Source organism: Odocoileus virginianus, chromosome 31, assembly GCF_023699985.2.
Source record: "Odocoileus virginianus isolate 20LAN1187 ecotype Illinois chromosome 31, Ovbor_1.2, whole genome shotgun sequence".
NCBI classification, from domain to species: domain Eukaryota; kingdom Metazoa; phylum Chordata; class Mammalia; order Artiodactyla; family Cervidae; genus Odocoileus; species Odocoileus virginianus.
Window position 1 is genome coordinate 12431923 of NC_069704.1, and position 20803 is coordinate 12452725.

At 43.2% G+C, this 20803-nt stretch overlaps 1 protein-coding gene across 11 annotated transcripts in view; it reads right to left on the minus strand.

The window, feature by feature from the left end:
- Window positions 1-341: 341 nt before the first annotated feature.
- Window positions 342-20803, minus strand: part of PALM2AKAP2 (PALM2 and AKAP2 fusion) — a 538506-nt gene continuing 518044 nt past the window's right edge. For 8 of the 11 annotated variants that reach the window (XM_070459308.1, XM_070459307.1, XM_070459317.1 and 5 more), the window contains 3 exons: window positions 15041-15219; window positions 9624-9662; window positions 342-4316 (listed from right to left, as the gene is read on the minus strand). In XM_070459308.1, the coding sequence (XP_070315409.1) occupies window positions 4218-4316; window positions 9624-9662; window positions 15041-15219 (317 nt within the window). In that variant the 3' untranslated portion in view covers window positions 342-4217. The remainder of the gene's footprint in view (window positions 4317-9623; window positions 9663-15040; window positions 15220-20803) is intronic. The other 3 variants (XM_070459310.1, XM_070459316.1, XM_070459312.1) reach the window with 2 other exon arrangements.

Consider the following 20803-nt stretch of genomic DNA (forward strand, 5'->3'; position numbering starts at 1 on the left):
AACAGATAATAAAAATTAGGACCTAAGTGCAAAGTGTGAGCGTCACTGTTCATCCTGCCCTTCGCCCCATCATCTCTGACCGTGGAATCTGCCTACCTCCTCTAGAGGCACCCGTGTCATTTCTGTCAGTCCCATCGGAGTTTCCAGTCTAGCCAGGGCAGCTGGGGCATCGCCAACAGCCTGTCAAAGGTCTGCCCCACCAGCTCGTATTGCTTTCTTGGTTCCAAACATGCAAGAAGCAGATGTTCCCCCCATGGAATTAGAGGCGAGGGCACTGGCATGCCACCCTCGGGCAGTGCGGTCCTCCAACACCCCCACCCCAGTCAAACAAGTGGCCATCATTTATAAAAACACCACACACACTGGGTTTTAATGAGAAAATAATTGTATACTTGCATTGAATGCCTCACAATCACTATAAAACCAAAGCAGGATAATAACATTGAAGTGGTTAACATACACAGGAGAGCCAGAGGATCATTTTCAAACACAGTATTGCTGCTTTTTGCCCCCTCCTCCAAAAAAGGGGAAAAAAAAAAAGTCATTTGGGTAAAGAGCAACACAAAATTAAAATTGGCAGCTCACTCACTGAATGCTTAAAATTCAGGAAATTGGTTCTGTCACTAAAACTGGATATAGTCACCATCTCTAAACACGTAGGTTATTTTTTTTTCAATACATAGTTTAATGACATCCATTCTTCAGTTGGAAAAAATGTTAAATTATTTGTCTTCAGAGACAAGAGTCAACACTGTTTTTAGTGTTCCTTGTTATGCTGTGTGTGTGTGTGTTGTGTATATATGTGGACACTGAGCTATATACGGCTTATACATCACTGTCTACGGTGGGAAGCATGCACAGGTGTAAAAAGGCAAGGAACCTGCATGTGTCCTTTGCGTTGGACACAGCCCAGCCTCCTGCCACTGACAGACCCTGTTTCCATAATTTCTGGATGAGAAAGCCAAGGAATGTCAGTAGGTAATCAGTTCCGGAGGAAAGTGGACATCTATAAACACTGTGGGATGGAATACTTTTAGGAAAGCTTTTAACATCTACGGAATCTAAACATTTGCTCTAGCTGAGATTAACAAGCTTGCGTGCTATTTGGGGGCAGGGATGAGCATCAGAGGCCAATGTGTGGACAAGCCTCTTCCTCTCAATGGATGAGGCAGGAGTGATTTTCCTCCAGGTCTGCTGCATCTTCACACAGTTTAAGGGGTTCATTTGGGATCCCAGAGCCTAGCAGAGTGATATGTACAAAGCCATGGCCCAATGTTTCTTAAATGAATAAAAAAACTCAAGAGCGCAGAGAAAACCTGGCTCTTCCAAGGGAACTGTAATGTACATTTTAACAGGGTTGTAACTCAGCAGTCATCAGAAGGCAGCAGACGGGAACAAGCAAAGGCTGGAGATGTGGGGGCCACAGTTAAACGGCTTTGTGACTGTGAGGGGGTCACAGAAATGCTGGATTTGTTGCCTACTCAAAGCATGGACCAAAGGATCCCAACTCTGTGACTACGCAATAAGTGTGTCTGGTTCAATCAACTGTAGTCAAAGACCGATTTATCTGCCTCCACAGCAACTGCAGGAATTGCGTGGCCTTCTAAACTTTCTTTTGAGCTGCCCATTCTCTTCTCAAATGGAGGATTAAGGTGGGTACACAGTTTCCTTCAAAACAGAACCAAACACTTCAGGCAAGTCCTGAGGACTCTTTCGAAAGATGGGGAGTCCATCTGTATCTAGTCTGCGGTCACGACCAGATCCAGAGTTAGTCCAGAAATCATGAAGCATGGGACGCTCTGCTCTCCAGGCATCCAAGCAGCCCGTGTCCCTGGGCCACACAATGCTCCTGTCCCATCAGTGGTCACTCCTGTGCCTGTCTTGGGAACAATGCTGGAAATCCTCAGGGTACTCCCACGGCACCGGTCAGGACTCCTCATCTCATTTTCCTGGGAACTTCTGTCTCTGTGCCAGCCTCTCCCACTTGAAAAAAGAATTCCTAACGACAGGGATCTTATTTGTCACGTATCTCCAGTGGCTAGCACATTTTGTTGACTCTTCGTTCAGAATGCTCAGGGGCATGAACCACTTGAAGATGGCGCTAATTACCCATCTGTAGAATTTGGCTTCAAACTGCTGGTTCCCTTGGCAGTTTCAAAGTTGTAAGTTATCCGACAGTTCCATTTCTACTTTGTGTCCACCACTTGTTTATGAATAAACTTTCCCCTAAAGTCGACATTAGTCTAATAACAGAAGCAAAGATAGTGTGCATGACATCTACATACGAATTTTGTGGAACTGCTCCTTGTCAGAATAACCTATTAGCGCTTATGACAGAACAATATAAAAACAAAAAGGAATTTTAGTGAGGTCTAACTTACTTATTGCTTTTTTTTTAAAAAAAAACACAGTTGTAAAACAAAGGGCACAATATTGTAAAGTAATTATCCTCTAATTAAAAAAAAAAAAAAGAATGCTGGTCAGTTTCTTCTCATGGCCAGAGTTAAAAAATTTCTCATCCAGAAATTGAGGGCATTCCATGATTGAATACCCTTATCATATTGCTTTAAAAGACAGAGTAAAGCTGGCATCCTTTAGCCTATACTAAGCATGAATACAAAGCGCGAGAATAAATATGATACTTTCCTAAATGTCAAATTACAAAACTGCTCAAAACTTTGCCATTGTGACTCATGCAAACACCATGTTAGGTCAACTTGATATTACAAATACTGTATCAGCTCGGAGCCTCTATATCCTTTTCATAAAAAAGAAATTCTCGCTCACTCCTGACACTGGCAAACAGCTTTGGAGGAAATAAGTGAACATCTTTGTCCCATGACCATTCTGGAATTTTAATTCTCACACACACACACACACACACACACACACCCTTACTCGTGAGCATTCATGCACTTTGTGAAAATACACAAAGGCATGTGTGGGCACACAGGCGCGCGCGCACACGCACGCACACACACACGCACACACCCATCTTTAGGATTTGTAGCTGATCCTAAGCCTGCACTTAAATTTCTATTCTATATTTTTCTCTGTATCATCCTGAAAAATAACTGGTTGCTCAGCAAAAATAATCTCTCTTACTTCCTCATTTTCCCACTCTTTCTCCCTCCCTCATTCTCTACCTTTCATGAGCTTTCATTACTGTTTCCTTTCCTTCCTGACTGATCCAAAATAATCTATCATCTTCCTACTCCCTTGAAGGTTCACTTTATATATAAAATATAGTTATAAACACCTCTTTACTTCTCATCTACCTCTCCAAGGCAGAGTTCGCCCTTTTTTCAATTATTGCCACTCTAAAAATACCCCTCCCCTCTTGAATCATGCTGTTCAATGTCTACAGGTTTTATATATGGATAGATTCCCCCACCCCATCATAAAAATAGTTGTTGCCCACTAAATATAGTCTTCATATAAAGAAACAGAATTGTGAAAATGTGTTCTCATAAACTGTAGCTCAGTCAGTATCATAAGCAGACAAGATCCTAAAGCTAAAATAATCTATTTGGTTTGGCTTTCTGCCCCCACTTCCTCAACCTCCTAATGTAAAACAGATTGTGTTTGCAACAGGAAGAAATCTTGTCTTCAAAATACAGATTGTGATCATTCACTGCTCCTAATTAAAAACAATTAAATGAAAGAGATATGGGACAGTAGTTGCCTCTTCTGGGCGAAGAGAGAGAGAAACCTTATTTTATGGCTGCTGGAGTGGATGGAGTTGGTCCGACACCCGTGATGTGGCCGTGGGTGGGAAACCAGTGCAGGCACAGGGGAAATACCCTCTGCCAGGGGGACAGCCCCAGCTTCTCAGATTCTCCAAATGGCCACATCTCCACCGTTTTCCTCATCACCCAGCAGCCCGGTCTCGGTTCTGCCTGGAGCAACCATGTCGGTTTGCTCGTAATTTCTTTGTCCTTTGGGATCAACTGTGGTCCAAACCCAGGCGATCCTTTGAGTCTCACACACACACAAAATCCTTTTTCTTTTGACTCCCAGGAGTTCGAGTTTGATGGGTGGACTGCTTTTTCACTTTATTTTTTCATCACTGTAAATTGTAACTTCTGGCCTGCATAAGGATTGCTGAGTTCGTTTGCACTTTAATAAATATTCTATTAAAATGCTTTGATGAGTTGATTTCTTGGTTTCTTGGGAACCCAAGCACCAAAGAAGCTTCCTGGGTGGAAGGAAGTTGATTATTCATTGTCTTCTTCCTCTTGGTTGGCATAGATCCCCGCCTCCCAGCGCAAAGCCAATGCGCTCTTTCTTCGATTAACCCGTGTGGCCTCAAGGACCTAAGAGAGAAGGAAGAAAATTACTCAGAGTTCATGGATATCAATCATGTACACAAACTGAGTTCTCTGTTTCTTTCATCCTTTCCCTCCCTCAACAGTATCTAATGAATGAGGAAAGCGGGAAAGTGCCTGAACCAGCTGGAAGACCGGAGAGAATGAAAGAAAAGGTGGGCGGTGGGAGGTCCTGGGGGATGCCTTCATCTCACAGCCAACGTTCACTTGCCATCTGACCCATCATTCTCAGTACAGAGAGATTTAATTTTCCTGAAATGTTCTGCACATTTTATCGAACTAGACTTGACCCTGCATCAAGCTTTTTGATAACAAAGCGGATCGCTACACGCTCTAGATGAGTGCAGTCTGTTGGCAATGTTCTGCATCTGCACTATCCAATATGGCAGCCACTAGCCACATGCAGCTACTGTGTGCTTAGGACATGGCTTGTGTGGCTGAGAAACTAAATACTTGATTTCAGTAGCCTCCTGGAACTAGTGACTACCACATTAGCACAGCTACGAATGCTCTTAGTCTCCAGAAAAGAATTTCAAACCACTGAACCAGTGTGGATTCATTCCATCAAGCTTTATGGACCTATGCAAGCTATGATCTTATTTATATCACAAAAATCTACTTTGGTATAATTAAGCTTGCAAGAGGAATTAAGTGGAAAGAAAATGAGCTTCTGGAGCCAATAATAAAGGAATCTGAGCATACTGATGTAGCATCAGTGCCATAAGTACTCATAAAGGAAATGGAAGGTGACAACATCGAGGACAAATTGGCTCACCACCACCAGGGTGAGACCACCCTCCCTCTGGTTCCCTAGAAGAGCCTGTGGACTCCAGGGGAAACCTTCAGCCAGTCTGCTCCTGCTTGAGTTTGATCCAGATGACATCTGCATGAATGACGTTTAGGTTGCCAACACAGGAGAAACGGTTCAATTTCACAATACTACACCAAAAGCAAGCCCATGCACACCAATCAGGTAGGTCAATTATTGTGGTGCTGGCTTAGGATGTGCAGTTTCTGAATTTAAAGAAAAGCCCAGCAGAGCCAACACTGGTTGGTTATCCAACCAATATGGAATGAAACTTTTGTGTATGTAAAGAACAATCATTTTGGCAAGCGACAGAGATGCTGGCAACTCCAGAGAAGCAAGGAGATGCACGTTTACAGGCAGTGCTGGGAGCCCAGACATAAGCAGATTCTGGACAGATTAAGGTCTGGGCAGGGCAGGGGGAGCAGGGGGAGGCATCTCAGTTTGCTTCTCTGCACCTCTGATAAATTAATGGACTTCCCAGAGCTGCAGTGCACTTTTCTATGGGAAGGCTTCCCTAGTCCTCCTAGAAGGGATGGCTGGACAAGACACATGGGACACAACTCAGTCAGGTCTCCTGAAGGGATGCTCATCGTGAAGAACATAAGCCCTAAAGTGTTCGTGTATAAGCATATCATGGTCACTTAGTCAATATCTAAGAGTAAGACATCAGTAGAAGGATGCTTCCAAGTCTGGCAGAGTTAAATGGCAGTCTTCAGGTCAATGCGCGGTAACATGGTACGGGGAGGCAGTGCGGGACTGGAAAGGCAAGTGCTGAGCTTTATTTCTAGCTCTCTACATGGAACGTGTTGCTGCTGTTCATGGCATCTTGTGTCTCTTAAACTTTATGTATAAAGAAAGTTTACCTATAAACACAACACCTGCCCTATTTCACAGGCTCTTTCAGGAAGAAGGGTGGACTCTGGAGTCCAGGCAGGTCTAAGGTTAAATAAATCCTAGTAACTACATGATCTTGGTTGGGAAGGTTTATTATTTCTGTGCCTCAGTTTCCTTATATGTAAAATCGGGATAATAAAAACTATAGTACCAAGTTGGTCTGAAGAATAAATGAGGCAATGCATGTAAAGCATTTAGCATAGTTTCCAGGGCATAATAAGTTCTCAAACAGTAGTTATGCATTTCTCTCATCATGTGAAAGTGCTTTATAAGCAATCAAGTGGTATTCTAACATAAGGCATTGTGACAAGGAGCTCTCATTGTATAAACAGTCATATGTTTGCCTTGCAGACTGCAGATACAAACTGAATGGTTTACATAAGAGCTAAAAATCAATCTAAGGTTCTGAGAAAAAGTGTCCCCATCCATTTCAGATGGCCTCAGGCCCCATTTCAATTCTCAGTCATGTTAAATAGATTTACTTTACTCTGTTCTTTGGGAACCCATATCAATCCAACTACCCAACCATTTTACAGGTATTTCTTGGGTTTCTACGAAGTGTCAGGCACAGTCTTCATGTTTAGGACAGAAGAGTCTCTTCCTCCTGGAGCTTAGTCACCAAAAAGTGCAATGGGCAGAGAAATGATACTTATAATTATGGAAACGTTCAGTACAGCTTGGGTTTGAACACCTACTTGTGGCAACCCAAATAATTCAACCGAACCAATAATGAGCCCTCTTTTCTTCTTTCATTCCCCTAATTTATATGCTACTTATCATGAGCCTGGATTTCTGATGAAATCTATAAAGTCGAGAGTAAAGGCACAGATCAGATAAGCAGCAGAGCATAACTAAAAGAGCCAGTGACCTTGCTATAAAATTGTCTTCAGGTCCACGAGGCTTATGATCTAGGACTGGCTCAGGAGTGAAGCCATCCTACAACTGGCCTTTTGAAGATTCAAAAGCCAAGCCACTGGGGAAGGTACGTAGATGAGTTTCTGCCGCCCAATTAATACAGAGTACTATGTGTATATGTGTGTGTGTGTGAATAAAGTTTTAGCAAATCTAGAACCCTTGTTCTAGATTTTTGCATATTAACTTTATTTCCTAAAGTGTGTTCCTTTCCGTTCTGGTTTAAGAAAAGCACTTGCCTCCAGGGCTCTGATAATAATAAACACATACATCACGGGTACCATGAACCAGCTGAGGTTTTAATCCTTGCTACTGTTCTATGGGATTCATCCTATTACTACTTGCATTTCACATATGAAAAAAATGAACCAAAAGGAGGTTTAAATAATCAGACTAGTAGAAGGAAAAGTTAACATTTGACCCCAGAACTCTGGGTTAAATGGTCAATGGTCTGGAATACCATATTCCACTTCTGTTCAGTTGCTGGGAGGAATTTGAAGGAAGAAGAATCAAAAGGACAATATACATTCTCCATAGAAATAGAAAGAAAAAAACATTAAAAAAATAGAAAGACCTGATTTAAGGTTTTATCTTCCACGAATTAATTCAGATTTAGGTCTGGTGGGAGAAAGAAAAAAAAAAATCAATTCTCTTTGAGCAATCTTCTAATATTAATTTTTCTCTCCAATGCTTAGGGAATTCAAGTGAATCACTTCACTTTGAGTAGCAATCAGCCTAGACAATTTTATTTTGGGGATGTGAAACAAAAGACAGATGTGTTAAGTAATGTTTGTATTAATATTTTATCCCCCATCTCTCCCACTGAAGGTAGACAGGACCCAGTTTTATCTTCCTTGGATGGATGAGACCAGATTTTCATCAATCTTATGTTGACTCAAAGGGAATGTGGGCTGAGGGTCTAATTCTTAAACTACCTTCCCCCCACTGAGAACCACAGTTAGACACTGAAGAAGTTCCATGTAATGAAATTTGCATTGTCATTTTATACTTTCTGGAAAAAAAAAACATCACTGATAATCATCAATTCATATCTATAGTTAACTACAGTTATTTTGCTAAACATGGAGATATAAAATATATTGTGTTGGCCAAAAAAAGTATTCAGGTTTTCTGTAAGATGGTATAGGAAACCCAAACATTTTGGGTCAACCCAATATATTGTGCTATAGGTTAGCATAGCCAATTTGAAGAATAATTTGCAATAGGTAGTGAATATGAGCCTGTATAAGCCCCAGAACAAGTACTTTTACTTCTAGATATATTTGTAGACCTTCTTCCATGGGTCACACAAAGAGCTATGTACAATAACATTCATTGATTCATTGTTTGTAATGGCAGAGAAAAGAAACAACCTACATTTCCATCACTAGAAGGATAAATCAATACATATGTACTCATTCAATGGAACACTACACACGGCAGCTATGATGAGTGAAATAGAGCTGTAAGCATCAACATGGACACATTAAAAAATGATTCAGACAGAATAAAGCTTACTGGACGCTAAAATATGATATATTTATGGAAAGTTCTAAAACATGCAAAACCATTAGATATAATTTATGTATACAGACATATATAGTATATAGTATAAGGATAAAAACATGCATGGAAACAATCAATGCCAAACTCCAGAGAAGTTATCTCTCAAGAGAGAAAGAAATGAGAGCTGGGAGAAGTAACAAGAGGGCTTGAATGGTATTGGTAATATTAATTTTTTTGTAAAATATTAAGCAAACATTACAAAATGACATGAATGGACAAAGCTGGCTTCATTATTTAACTCTGTCATATACTTGGCACACAGGCACATTCTTGGCTCCATGGGATCACGGACTTTGTTCAGGTGACTACTATCTTCTCAGAACCTATAAAATGCCTGATGTGTAATGGGTCCTGGATAAATTGTTAACCAGGTGAATGAATAAATGATTCTCTACAATTCTGTACATCTGCAATAATTCTTTAAAAATGAAAATAATGCTATAGAAATAAAAAATATAAAAACTAATATGCTTTCTCATAGCATATAAATAAGTCAATATATATGTGGAAAAAATGGAAAACATTTTAAAATGTGCTTTTTCACAGTACAAGTTTGAGAAATTTGTGTAGAAGGAAGTTGTAGGGTCAAGAAGGAGGCTTTGGGGGAAATTTAATGCTTGTAGGAACGTCCAAAACAAAAACACAGGTTTAAAGATGGCAAGGAAGGGGAACTGGATTGGTTCACAGTTGGAGTAAGTTATCCTAAAGCGATGGTGTGGAGCTCTCTGGGTTTAAGCCAAACCAAGGACTGATCCAACCCAACAGGCCCTGTTCTCTTGAGCTACATGATTTTCTAACCAGACCAGAGCAGATTTGTTATCAGCTTCTAAAAAAACAAACAAAAATCCGAATAGCTATTTCCCTGTTGTTTGCCCTCTAGTCCAAACATCTTCCAGATCCATGAGCAAGGCAAGGCCTTGTCCAGCCCAGCACACAGCACAGCAGAGCACAGTCTCGTTCACCACTGCTGCATACACGCCAACATCTCAAGGCAATCATCCCATTCAGAAAAGGTAGGGAGGAAAAAAAAACCCATCAGGAAACAGCAAACCACGACAGCATGCACTTGGGTCAGGCATGCAGGAAGACCAAGACAAAAACAAGCGGAAAAGTACCTCGGAAGTCACCTTGCAAGACAGTAACTTAGAGGTGTACTGGCAGAGAGGGAAAAACCAGGGTTAGTAAATGGCAGAGACACGGGGAGCACCCCTCAGCTGGGGACCAGCACCACGTGGGGGGCGGGCGTGGGGTGTGGGGGGGACAGGAGGGGAAGTGACGTCAGGAGACCAGGACACACCCACACCAAGACTTGCTTCATCTGATATCAGTTTATTTAAGTGTATCTTTTGCAGCAAGCAGATACCCTGTTATTCCTCCATAAAAATATCAGATAAGCCAGACTTTGTTAATTCAAGATTTGTCACTTCCATTTGCTATGATCTGAATTAACAAGATTCTTTCCCCTGTTGTTTATGCCACCAGCTGCCCCCCAGCAAGATCCGTAAGGGCCATGTTGGACTCGTTAGAATCCGTAGTCATCTGCAGACAAACAGCCCTTTCCTCCTCCTGTAGGCCCCTCGGGGCCTGAAGCAGCCTTGTCATCTGCTGTCCCATGAAAAGAAGACCCTAACCATAGACAAAGAATGGTCTGAATGCAAGGTCTGTGGAGGCAGAGTCTCTGAACCTGATCTGAGGATGGCGCTGCCATGAGACAGCAAGCAGCCTGCTTCATTTCTACCTTGGGGGGGGTGGGGGTGCCGAGACAGGTTCCTGAGAATGGGGTGATTATGTATGAACTAGAACGATCCCTTAGTTCCTCTAGGAAACTAAAAGTCGCTGTAAAGAAAGCTCAGCAAAAATATGTCCTGGCTGTGGGTGATGAGTTAGAAGGACCGACTTTTGACAGCTCCCTCCAGACTTGTGGTCATGACCTTGCATTTACACCGCATGGGACCTTGAAGGCACTGACTGGTTTCTGGCAGGGTGACCAGAGGCTGGATGGGGAATCATATGACTGTGATCATCAACTGCTTCTTAGGCATTGCACTTGAAAAAACATGTTGCATCATGATCAGACTGATGACCAGGGGCTGATGGATGCGGAGCGCTCCCCTCCTCTGTGCGCTCCTAGGGTGTGTGTGAGAACCTGAGAGAGCTAGGGGCACGGAGCATCACTGAGGGTGACTGAGCCTTCAGCCTGCAGTGTGGGGGCATTGGAGGCAGACAAGCTTCCTCCGCCCCCCGAGCAAGAGTTCAGCTAGAATTCCCCAAAGGTGTCATGGTCTGGAAGGAAGAGTGTGTCAGGAACTCTTGGAAAAGCAGTGACTTCTAGCCCAGGAATAAATCCAGGAATCAAAGAGGCCTGCTCTTATTCCAAGACAGGCAGAAAAGGCTGAAAACGCTCTCAGTAACTACCTTGGGGGCAAAAGAGAAAGAAAGAGAACAGAGGAAAAGCCACCAAGGGCAGATTCTGTGCGAGGCGTGAGGATGGGGCTGAAAGCCCAGGAGGCTGTACTTTAGACTCAGCACAGCATCCCTTCCACGAGAAAGGGAAAGCAAGTCTACCAAACAAGTTCAAAAGCACTCCTGACTCAAGAACTCATTGCCTTCCAAGACTCAGGTCAGATTGGAGGAAAAACTGGCCAGAAAAACAGTGTTGCCTCAATAGCCTTCCTTTGCTAGGTACCAAGAAACCCTACAGGAAATTATGATTCATTAGGACCTTATGAGTTGCATGACTGACCAGAGACAGCATCAGGCCCAGATAAAGGGACATTTCCATGTAAGATAACATTTCCGGATAGGAGAAACCTATACTATGAGCAGGATGGCTGCTCTGCACAAAAACACCAGGTTGGGGGATGGATGAGGTTGAACTCAGTCCCCCAGTCTCCTCCCCAGCTGTGTAGCCGACTCAGGACTGCATCCTCACAGTTTTGGAAAAGGGTGGCTTTTCCTAATTCTCACAAGAGTCCTGTATATGCTGGTAAACAGCCCAGGGTAAGTGAGCCGGGTTGCAGTTAGCAATCCTCCTACCCCAAATTAGCCAAGGGGTCCAGCAAGAGGTGGAGCCTGGCTGAACCTCAAGCATGGTGACACTCATCAGTGACCACGCCAAGCAGGAGGCCCCAGCCCAGGCAGATGAAGACCATTTCTACTGAAGGATTATCCTACTCCAGGTCTGAGATGGGGAACAAGGATGGCCATGTGGGGGTCACTTTCTCAGAAAAGGTGTTTTTTTTTTCTGGTTCCTTGTCACTGACTTCATTTCCAACTGCAAAATGAAGCAAAACATCCACAGATGACTTTCACATCACCGAAATAGTGACTCCTGGGCAGATGTTCCCAGAGAGAGAGAGATTCATGATTTCATATTTCATCTTCTGTCATTCTCTGAGCCCTCACTTTGGTTCTAGCAGGAGAGAGGCTAGCTGAAGAAAAAGAGCACTACATACTGCACAACTGCCTCAGTGCCACTGCTTGCCAGGGATTCCTTGAGCCAGAGGCATCCCTCCTATCCCACATGTGATATTTTATCAAGTGGAGAAATGGAAGGTCCTGAACTAGGGACAGGTCTCCAGGCGCCAGCGCTACTCTGGGGTGAAGGGATGCTAGAACTGTTTTGATGGTAAGGATCAGTTTCTTTCCCTAGATAGGTTGGCAAAAACTACTCATGGAAACTGCAGGCACAGCTACATTTGTCTTCTCTTTCTTCTCTCCTCCCACCCTCATTAACATCATTGTACCCAGCGCATCACTAGGTACACGTCCCAATTTTGTTTTTAAGTCTGCCTTCTCCTTGGGAAGTTCAGTATGTAAGAATTCTCTTAATTCGGTTCAGAAAGAGCTTGCTACTTCGAAGGGTGAACACTTGATTGGGTCCTGATCACCTGTGAGCGACTCATAGCTGCCAAGTGGCTTTGGGGAAGAAATGGTGGCAGGCCCAGGTGCTGAGTCACAATGGACCCAGATGAGTTGGGATGATAGCAGCTGGAGGAACTAAGAAGCCACATCTTACCCAGAGGATCGTGTATGTGGATGGAGCAAGGAGAAAAGAATTACCAGCTTCTGGGACAGGGAAGCCAGTGACAAAATTCGGGCTTCAAGCCATCCATCTGCTCCCTATGGTTAATATTTTGGTATGAGAGACAATTAAAGAAGGGCCACAGATCAGCTAGGAAAAGAGATGAAGGCTTGTTCAGTCCTACAGTTAAACTTCAACATATTCTGCAGTGATTGATGGTGACATAATAGAAAGATTCCCTGAATCAAAAGGACTAAGACAGGTGGCTGTCTTAACAGGTGGCTCTGAGATGAAGTCTCACTGATGATCATTCATTTGCTTTAGAAGCAACTGTAGTATTCTATTCTTTTGTTTCTTCCAGACTTGGGTTTCTTAAAAGAGATACAGTAGGTTGGATGGATTTTTTTTCTATCCCTAAGAACTTTCAACAGCGAAAAGCTTGGTTCTCTTGCAGTGTCAATGACAGTGCAGAACACTTGGCCTTGCCTTTGAGATCTGGGAATATGAACAGTTTGCTTAGTAGGTTTCTTCCTTATCTAAAATGTTGATATACTTGGGAAAAACAAACAAACAAACAGAGACAGGAGTGTGTAAGTGAAGGGCAATCAGTGTTAAAAGGCTGATTCCAAGCAGCTTCCTTCATGCAAAGGGGGAAATACAACCTGAGTGGTATATGTCAGGTGGCTGCCTGAGTGTCAGAGTCTGTTTGCCTCTGCCTACGACCTGAGTATGAGCAGGCTCTTTACTTCTAGGTATGGTGTTTTCCCCTGACACCTGCCCTTCAACACAAAAGGCATGCAAAAGAGATACAGAGAGGGTGTTTCAAAATCACTCGTCTGGGTCACATGCAAAGTGATCCATCAGTCCCTCCATATCCCCACATCCCAGCCAACTTCCACCAAGGTAGCCGATATACGGTGTGAAATCGTACGTAGAGCCATAAGCTTCAAGACGGTCACAGGCTCCAGAAAATACCTAAAGGTTAACTCCGTAATTTTAAAAAGGGCTCAAAGAAGGGCAGAAAGGGTCTTACAGGCTCAGAGAAGGAGCCCCAGCGGTGGAAACCTCAGCAGCAGCCATCAAGGGCCAGGCCCATCCCACTGTACAATACAGGGAACAGTCCAGATATATTCCAGCCCAACAGCGGAGCTGGGTTAGCTTTCCAAGCAACTGAGGCACAAGCCCAGGGAAGAGGAGGCTGAGAGACACCAAGTGGGTCATTCGGCCGCCATAGGCACGCTCGCTTTCTTTCTTTACCACTAAAATGTTCAGTATCTGACTTCAACCGCAGAAATCCTTTAACTCAGCCAACTAGAATATGAAAGGCAGTTAATCAGCATGGAATTCCTACTGTGAGCCTGATTATGTTCAAGTTTAAGGTGAGCAAAGAATTTATCATCCGAACTGGGGCACTTTTAAGAAGGAAAAGGGATGCTATTAATAATTACACGAGGATAAGAGGCAGAAACCAGGACTGTCCTGGGCCAACTGGGGCATATCCTCAACCGACCTGAGCTATTTCAGGGGAAGAGGTGGGTACCTCAATAAAAGCTAAGAGACAGAAGCCAGCAGACTCCGAGAAGTTGACACGGACCCGAGGCTGATCCCCAGGCTCCTGGGTGTGCAGGCCGTGGGGAACAAGGGCCCTTAAGTCTCTTACTAGAGAAAGAAACCACAGAGCAGATGACTTCCTTCACGGCTGATGGGAACGTCACATGCAAAGTTTTCGGAGTTGAGGGCTGCAAGGTAGTTCTGTGGTTTTTAACTGTCATTTTAAAAGGCTCTTTTCTGCCAAATTATACACATGGGCTTGGTAAGAGCCCAAAACACACTGAGTCTTCCGAGCACTGTGTACCTTTTACAGGGATTGCCCAGAGCAGACACTGAAGGATCAGCCTTGTCACAGTTCTCTGCAGCAATCCCTAACTTTTTTGGCACCAGAGGCCAGCTTCACAGAAGACAATTTTTCCATGGACTAGGGTCGGGACGGGGGGATGGTTTCAGGATGATTCAAGTGCGTTACATTTATTGTGCACTTTATTTCTATTATTATTACATCAACTCCATCTCAGATCATCAGTCATTAGATCCCAGAGGTTGGGGACTCCTGCCTAGAGGAGTAACATCTATACAGAGCAGGTGAGCAATGGTTGTGGTCGGCTCCCTGGTGTCTGTGGGTGATTTCAGGGAACTTACATCCTTCTTTCTGTGTTCCCCCTGCATGGTATCTTTCTACACATCCCATATCTCATGCACAAGCCGTGCCAATAGATTCAGACCAGAACTTGGCAGCAAAAGGACCCACTGTTTGCATGATCAATGTTTTTGAGAAACAAGACAAACCCCAACCCAACTCCAGGCATGTTAAACCACACATGTGAAAATTGGTGCTGGTACCATGATGCTGGCCAGCCAACCGCACACACATCAGAGCCTGATCCACGGTACCATACACCAGGCCGATGTTCACCCTTGGATGCAGGAAAGAGGAAAGGAAGAGAAACTTACACTACTATCATCCATTCTCTCGCGCCTTTTAGATTTGTGTGTCTCATAGTCTTCCATGAGGGTCTGCATCAGATTCTTGGGCCGCTGCGATCCGGCAGCCTCTTCGGGGGCTAAGTCAGGCTGCAAGCTGGGACCTTCAGGTGTGGGGGATGGAGGAGGTTTGACTTTCTCTATTTTCCCTGAAACAAACAACACGAAGAGAACACCCTTTCTAATAAGCTTGTCTGCTCATGATGGCTTTCGGAAAGTAGAGAACACTGGCAAAAAAGCAACCTGTGACACAGAGCGTGGGTACCAGAACGATGGTTAAGCGCAGGTCATTTTATTACAAGGATCCAAGTGCTTGAGGATTAATGTCACAAACACATCCAACAAAGACCTCAAGGAAACGGGTTCTAAAGTCAGTCAGACCAAAGAGACCTGTCAAGCATTTCGCAAATATATGTCAGACAGATAGACAGATAAGACAGACAGACAGACAGACACTGGCTCTGGTTGTTTTGGGGACATGTATTCTATTCGAATCTTAAAGACCCATTTCTTACAGATAAGGAAAACTGAGGCTCTGCAAAGAGAAGGCTGTGCTGAGTCACCAGGAGGCTGGCGGCGGTATCCAGGTCTCCTGGTTTCCTTCCCAGGCTCCTTCTCTTCTATCAGAGGTCACCGATGGTCAGATGGCCAGCCCGAGATTTTTGTACAAACAGCATGTGCTGTAAAAGCCCTGAATGAGAACTAAGCCTGTTCTTCCTGGTTTTACACTTATGAGCCAGCTTCACTTTTTACCTTACCTGCCACGGTCCTGAAAGCATTTAGGTGCGAGTTCCCAGGCCTTAAGGAATGAACGCCAACAACCGCAGGTTCAATGTTGTAGGAAAGGGGTGTGCCAGACTTGGGAAAGGTGAGGTTTCAGCTCTTGAGATACCAAACAGGAATTCTCAGGATGAGATCAGGTCCACAGTCACAGTGGTGTGGTGATGTCAGGCACTGCCGCTAGGACCGTCTGCATCCCACCCTCTTGGGAAATGCCCTCCCTGACTTCTGGCCCAGGTGGGAGTGGGTTTTATTGCCAGAACCCCAAACGCACCTCTGAGAAGTACCTTCAGGTGCACCAGTCATGACATTTCCGACTATGCCCCCTGTGGGAGACGCAGGGACCATAAACAAGGAATGCAGAGAAAACACACAAAATATATGGGGCCATTCGAGCACAGAAGTTTGGAAGCTACCAGGGGAGGTTCAAGACCCACTTGACCCTCTGCTGCATACGCAGGAGGGAAGCAGCTCATCTTTCTTTGCCTTACTCCCCAGACTGCCTGATGCAGCCAGCCAGAATCACAAGTGAAGCCTGGGGACTGTGTCTCCACATGGGTGGCTCTAAGACTTTACCAGCAGAGCTCCTTTGATGGGAGGTGGGAAGCCCCTCAGTTCAGGAAGCTTGGGTTTTAATTCCTGCTCTCTCATGAACCAGCCATGAGGTTGGCTGAAGACAACCATGTCATGTTCCCACTTTAATCTTGGATTGATCACTTAGGTTCTCCAAGTTTCAACTTCCCTAGCAAGGAAATGAGAAAACGGGGAGATGCTGTCTTGGAAGTCTACTCTAACTCAAACATTTTGCTATTCTATCAAGTATATTTGGCAAGAAGATCAACCTTCACCGGTTAAAAAAAAAGTATATGACAAGCCCATTTGGCAATTATGTAGGAAATGATTTTTAATACATGGGCACCATTACATTAGTAACTTAATGAAACTCATTGCTTTGATCTCAGTTACCCAGATAACTGGTAAAAAGTCTTTTGATATTAACAGTAAGGGTACAAATATTTGAAGGTTTTGAAATCCTCTGGAAATGATTTCTATTTTTTATTATGAAAATTAGGGAATGCTATCATGATGCCAATGGACTTATCAACTATATTAACATTTATGAAGATTTTACCACTCCTGTTTCATCTATCCTACCTGCCTGCCTTCCTCCCACCCCTCTGTACGAAAATATCTGAAGCAATCTCAGGCCTCAGGCAATATAATTCTGGAATACCTGGTATGTATTTCTAAAAATTTTGATTAACTTTTATAATGAAGCTTTGAGAAATAATACAGCCCAGTGGCCACCACGCAGTTCTAGAGCCATTCTGCTTGGTTTGAGTTCATTACTTAGCAGCAAAATACCCTTGGGCAAGTTACTTTTTTTTAAAAGTTTTTCTATCTCCATTTCCAAATCTATAAAACTGGAATGTTGATAGAGGTACTTACCTCATACGGTTGGTACAAGAACCAAATTAATATTTATAAAGTTAATTTTTAGAACAGTAAGCATCCAATGAGTCTAGTTATTATTTACTTGGAATCTCAAAGAATAATTATGTCTATGGAGTAACAATGAGCAATTTCCTAGGAAATTCTGCATAAAAATCTCGCAACTCTTTTAAATCTAGAAACAGATACCAAAAGATCAGGTTGGTCACTTTCCAACTGACCTCTCAAGAGGTCCCAGTCATCTTCTACTAGCCGTTCCCCCAGTACTAAACTCCTGGAAAGACAGTCTGTATTTACTGCCTCCAACCTCACCCCTTCACACACACAACAGCAGGACCCCTGACTCAGGACACTTTGTTTATACTTCTGTGAAAGCCTTTTTCACACACTGACTTGTGTCACATCTGATTGTTTAAATTTTTCTTCTCAGTTAAGCTATAAAGTCACCTAAAGATAGGAACCACTTCAATCAGAGGCTAAGAATCCCCCTAACTCATCTGAATATACACTCAACTAGAGCAGGACCCTGTCTGCCCTGGTCACTGCTGGATCCCAGCACCAATCGTGGTATTTGGCACAAGGCAGGAGATTCGTGGTTGTTGAATGAACCAGTAAGTCCATTGTGAAATACACATAGCAGTCACTTAATTAAATAACTTGTGGATTGGGACAGAATTCCCAATACAGAATCTGGGGAAAGAGTTTAAATGTCTTCCCCAAAGCACATGAAATAAAACAACTGTGGTCTACAGAACCACAGACACGAACAGCTTTGAAGTAACAACAAACACATTTATACAGCATTTCAATGATAGGTTTCTTCATGTCATTTGATCCCTAAAACAACCTTGGGATGTAGTAATCAGGGTGGATGTCATGACATCTCTGAACAGTTTAGACCCTGGAGGCTCAGATGCTTAACATCAGCCCAAATTATATTAGCTAGCAACAATCAGGGTTAGGTCTGGAACCCAAATTGTGTCGATTGTCGCTAAATTATATAATTGGGTGTGTGCTGAAAAGGAATCCCAGAAGGTGAAAAGTTACTACAGAGAAGTGGTCGGCTATTAAACATTAAAGCCATTTCCTGTTTATTTCTTAGTATTCCAGCAAATCCATCCCTGAAGCCAGTTTTACCGGTTACAACCACTAGAGGTCACATGGGTAACAGGAGCCAAAGACTGCCTTAGCAGGTCTGCAGTGACGGCTTCCAGAGAAGGTGGCTGGGATGTCTGGGAAAGAACAGGTTTCAGACAACCAAGCTCATGTCTGAGCCTCAGGAGAAGCAGTCACAGGTCCTCAGAGAAAGGAAACACTGCACCCCACCCCCAGACCTCTGGTCTGGTTGATACCGGAGGATGTCAGCTTGATGGGGCTTCTCTGCTGGGATCTCCAACCACCCTGCCTCCAGTATGGTTCCAACTAAGCCTGGAATTCTCACACCAGCTGAGGAACCTCACAGGTCATCAAAAACCTAGTTTGCAGCCCAATCAAGTTTTGCCCTTGATTCGTTGTTGTTGTTCAGTTGCTCAGTCATGTCCAACTCTTTGGGACCCCATGGATTGTAGTAAACCAGGCTCCTCTGTTCATGGGGTTCTCCAGGCAACAATACTACAATGGGTTTGCCATTTCCTTAAGGGGATCTTCCCCGACCAGGGATCGAACCCATGTCTCCTGCATTGGCAGGGAGATTCTTTACCACTGAGCCACCAGGGAAGTCCCTTTTCCCCTTGGTCAGGATGGTGAAAAATGTCTCATGCTCATCCCCCAGCAGTAGACACTGCAGACACCACCATTTGGGCCTCATGACACAAACAAGTAAACAAGTGATGCAAGTAATCTGTGGTACAGGCCTGAGGAGTCTCTCTCTTCCTTGTCTACAGTCCTGGAAAGCCTCTTGAAATTCCTTGGCCCTTAGGACACTACCCATCAGAATCTTCAAACAGTGATGGTTATCTCTGGTGTTTGCTGGCATGTACCCAGATTCCACTACCCTCCGGTTCCATCTCCACTTGTCTCAACAAAACTTGTTCTCAGTCTGTTCAACTGGAAAAGGACTGAATAGCTGACAGTAGCTGAAAGTGGCCTCTATTTCAATGATAAGCATCCTGTTATCTAGTTTCTTACCCGGGAAGAAACATACTCTACAAAACATTTCTCTTAAAGAAGCCCAGTTAGTATCCCTGGGGTGTCATGTAGACCTCAGGGCAGACCTGTGTTGGTCTTGGCCAAGAGCTGGTACCTGACATTTACAGAGCAGGGGTAATGTGAGTTTTACGGCTCACACAGGAACCAAAAAAACAAAGCTAGATTGCATAATAAAAATAAGTGAAAAAAAAAAAAAAAAGCTAGATTGTAATTTGGAGTGGAGGGTAGAAAATGTTCTCAAGTTTACATCATACACATGATTTTGTCCAAACTATTCCATCTAGAGTAATTTTAGATTTAAGCATTTAAAGGTGTTTGAGGTAAGCAGCTTCACTTCGCAGGATGATGCCAAAGCTGTGTTTCTAAAATCATGACCTATTCACCTTAGCTTTGTAAGATAGTACTCAATGCTGCAAACAGTCAAAAAGTCATCGGTCAAATAAATTTGAGACATACTCAACTAAAGAAAGTTTTAAAGATAAAACAAGATAGATTTTTCTTTATCAGAGGACTTCTCTGAAGTTTTAGTGCTAATATGATTGTGAATCCCTAGTTTTAAGGATGGGTGTACAGGACTTCTCAAATTTATTTAATTAGAGAACCTCATTTTATAGAATCCCTATTAACATCTCAAGGAAAACAGTTTTGGAAATTACTATTCTATACTAGTTAACCATTTACCACCAATTGTAGGCACAAGTTCAGCTAATAATTAAATATGGGCACAAAGCTTATGTATAACAACTTTTATTACTGTTTGTTTCTTTGTTTATAATTACATATGTGGAACAACAAAAGCATCTGACTATGGCACAAGGGTTAAATTAGTTATGGCTTATTCAGATGTTGGAGTATTATTTAGCCATAATAAATCATGTTTTAGTCTCTCAAATTTAAAGGAATAGTTACAGTCACGGGAAGATACTCAAAATACATTAAGAGAAAAAGCGGATTACAAAAGCAGAAATATTGCAGGGGTTTAAGTGTGCAGGCTCTACAGTTGGACTGCCTGGTTTAAATCCTAGTTCATTACTTATTAGCTGTGTAAAAGTTTAAAAAAAAAAGTGCATACATGAAACAGTAAAAAGTAAATCAGGGTAAGATGAACAGTCTATGGCGGGCAGAATAAAGGCTTCCACAAGCATATCCGAGCCCTAATTTCCCCAACTTGTGAATATATTACTTTACATGGCAAAAGGATTTTGAAGGTGTGATTAAGTTAAGGACTTTGAGATGGGAAGACTATTCTAGATTATTCAGTTTGGCGAGATGTAATCACAAGGGTCCTCATAAAAGAGATGGAGGAGGATCAGAGAGTGAGACCTGAAGATGCTATGTGGCTGGCTTTGAAGA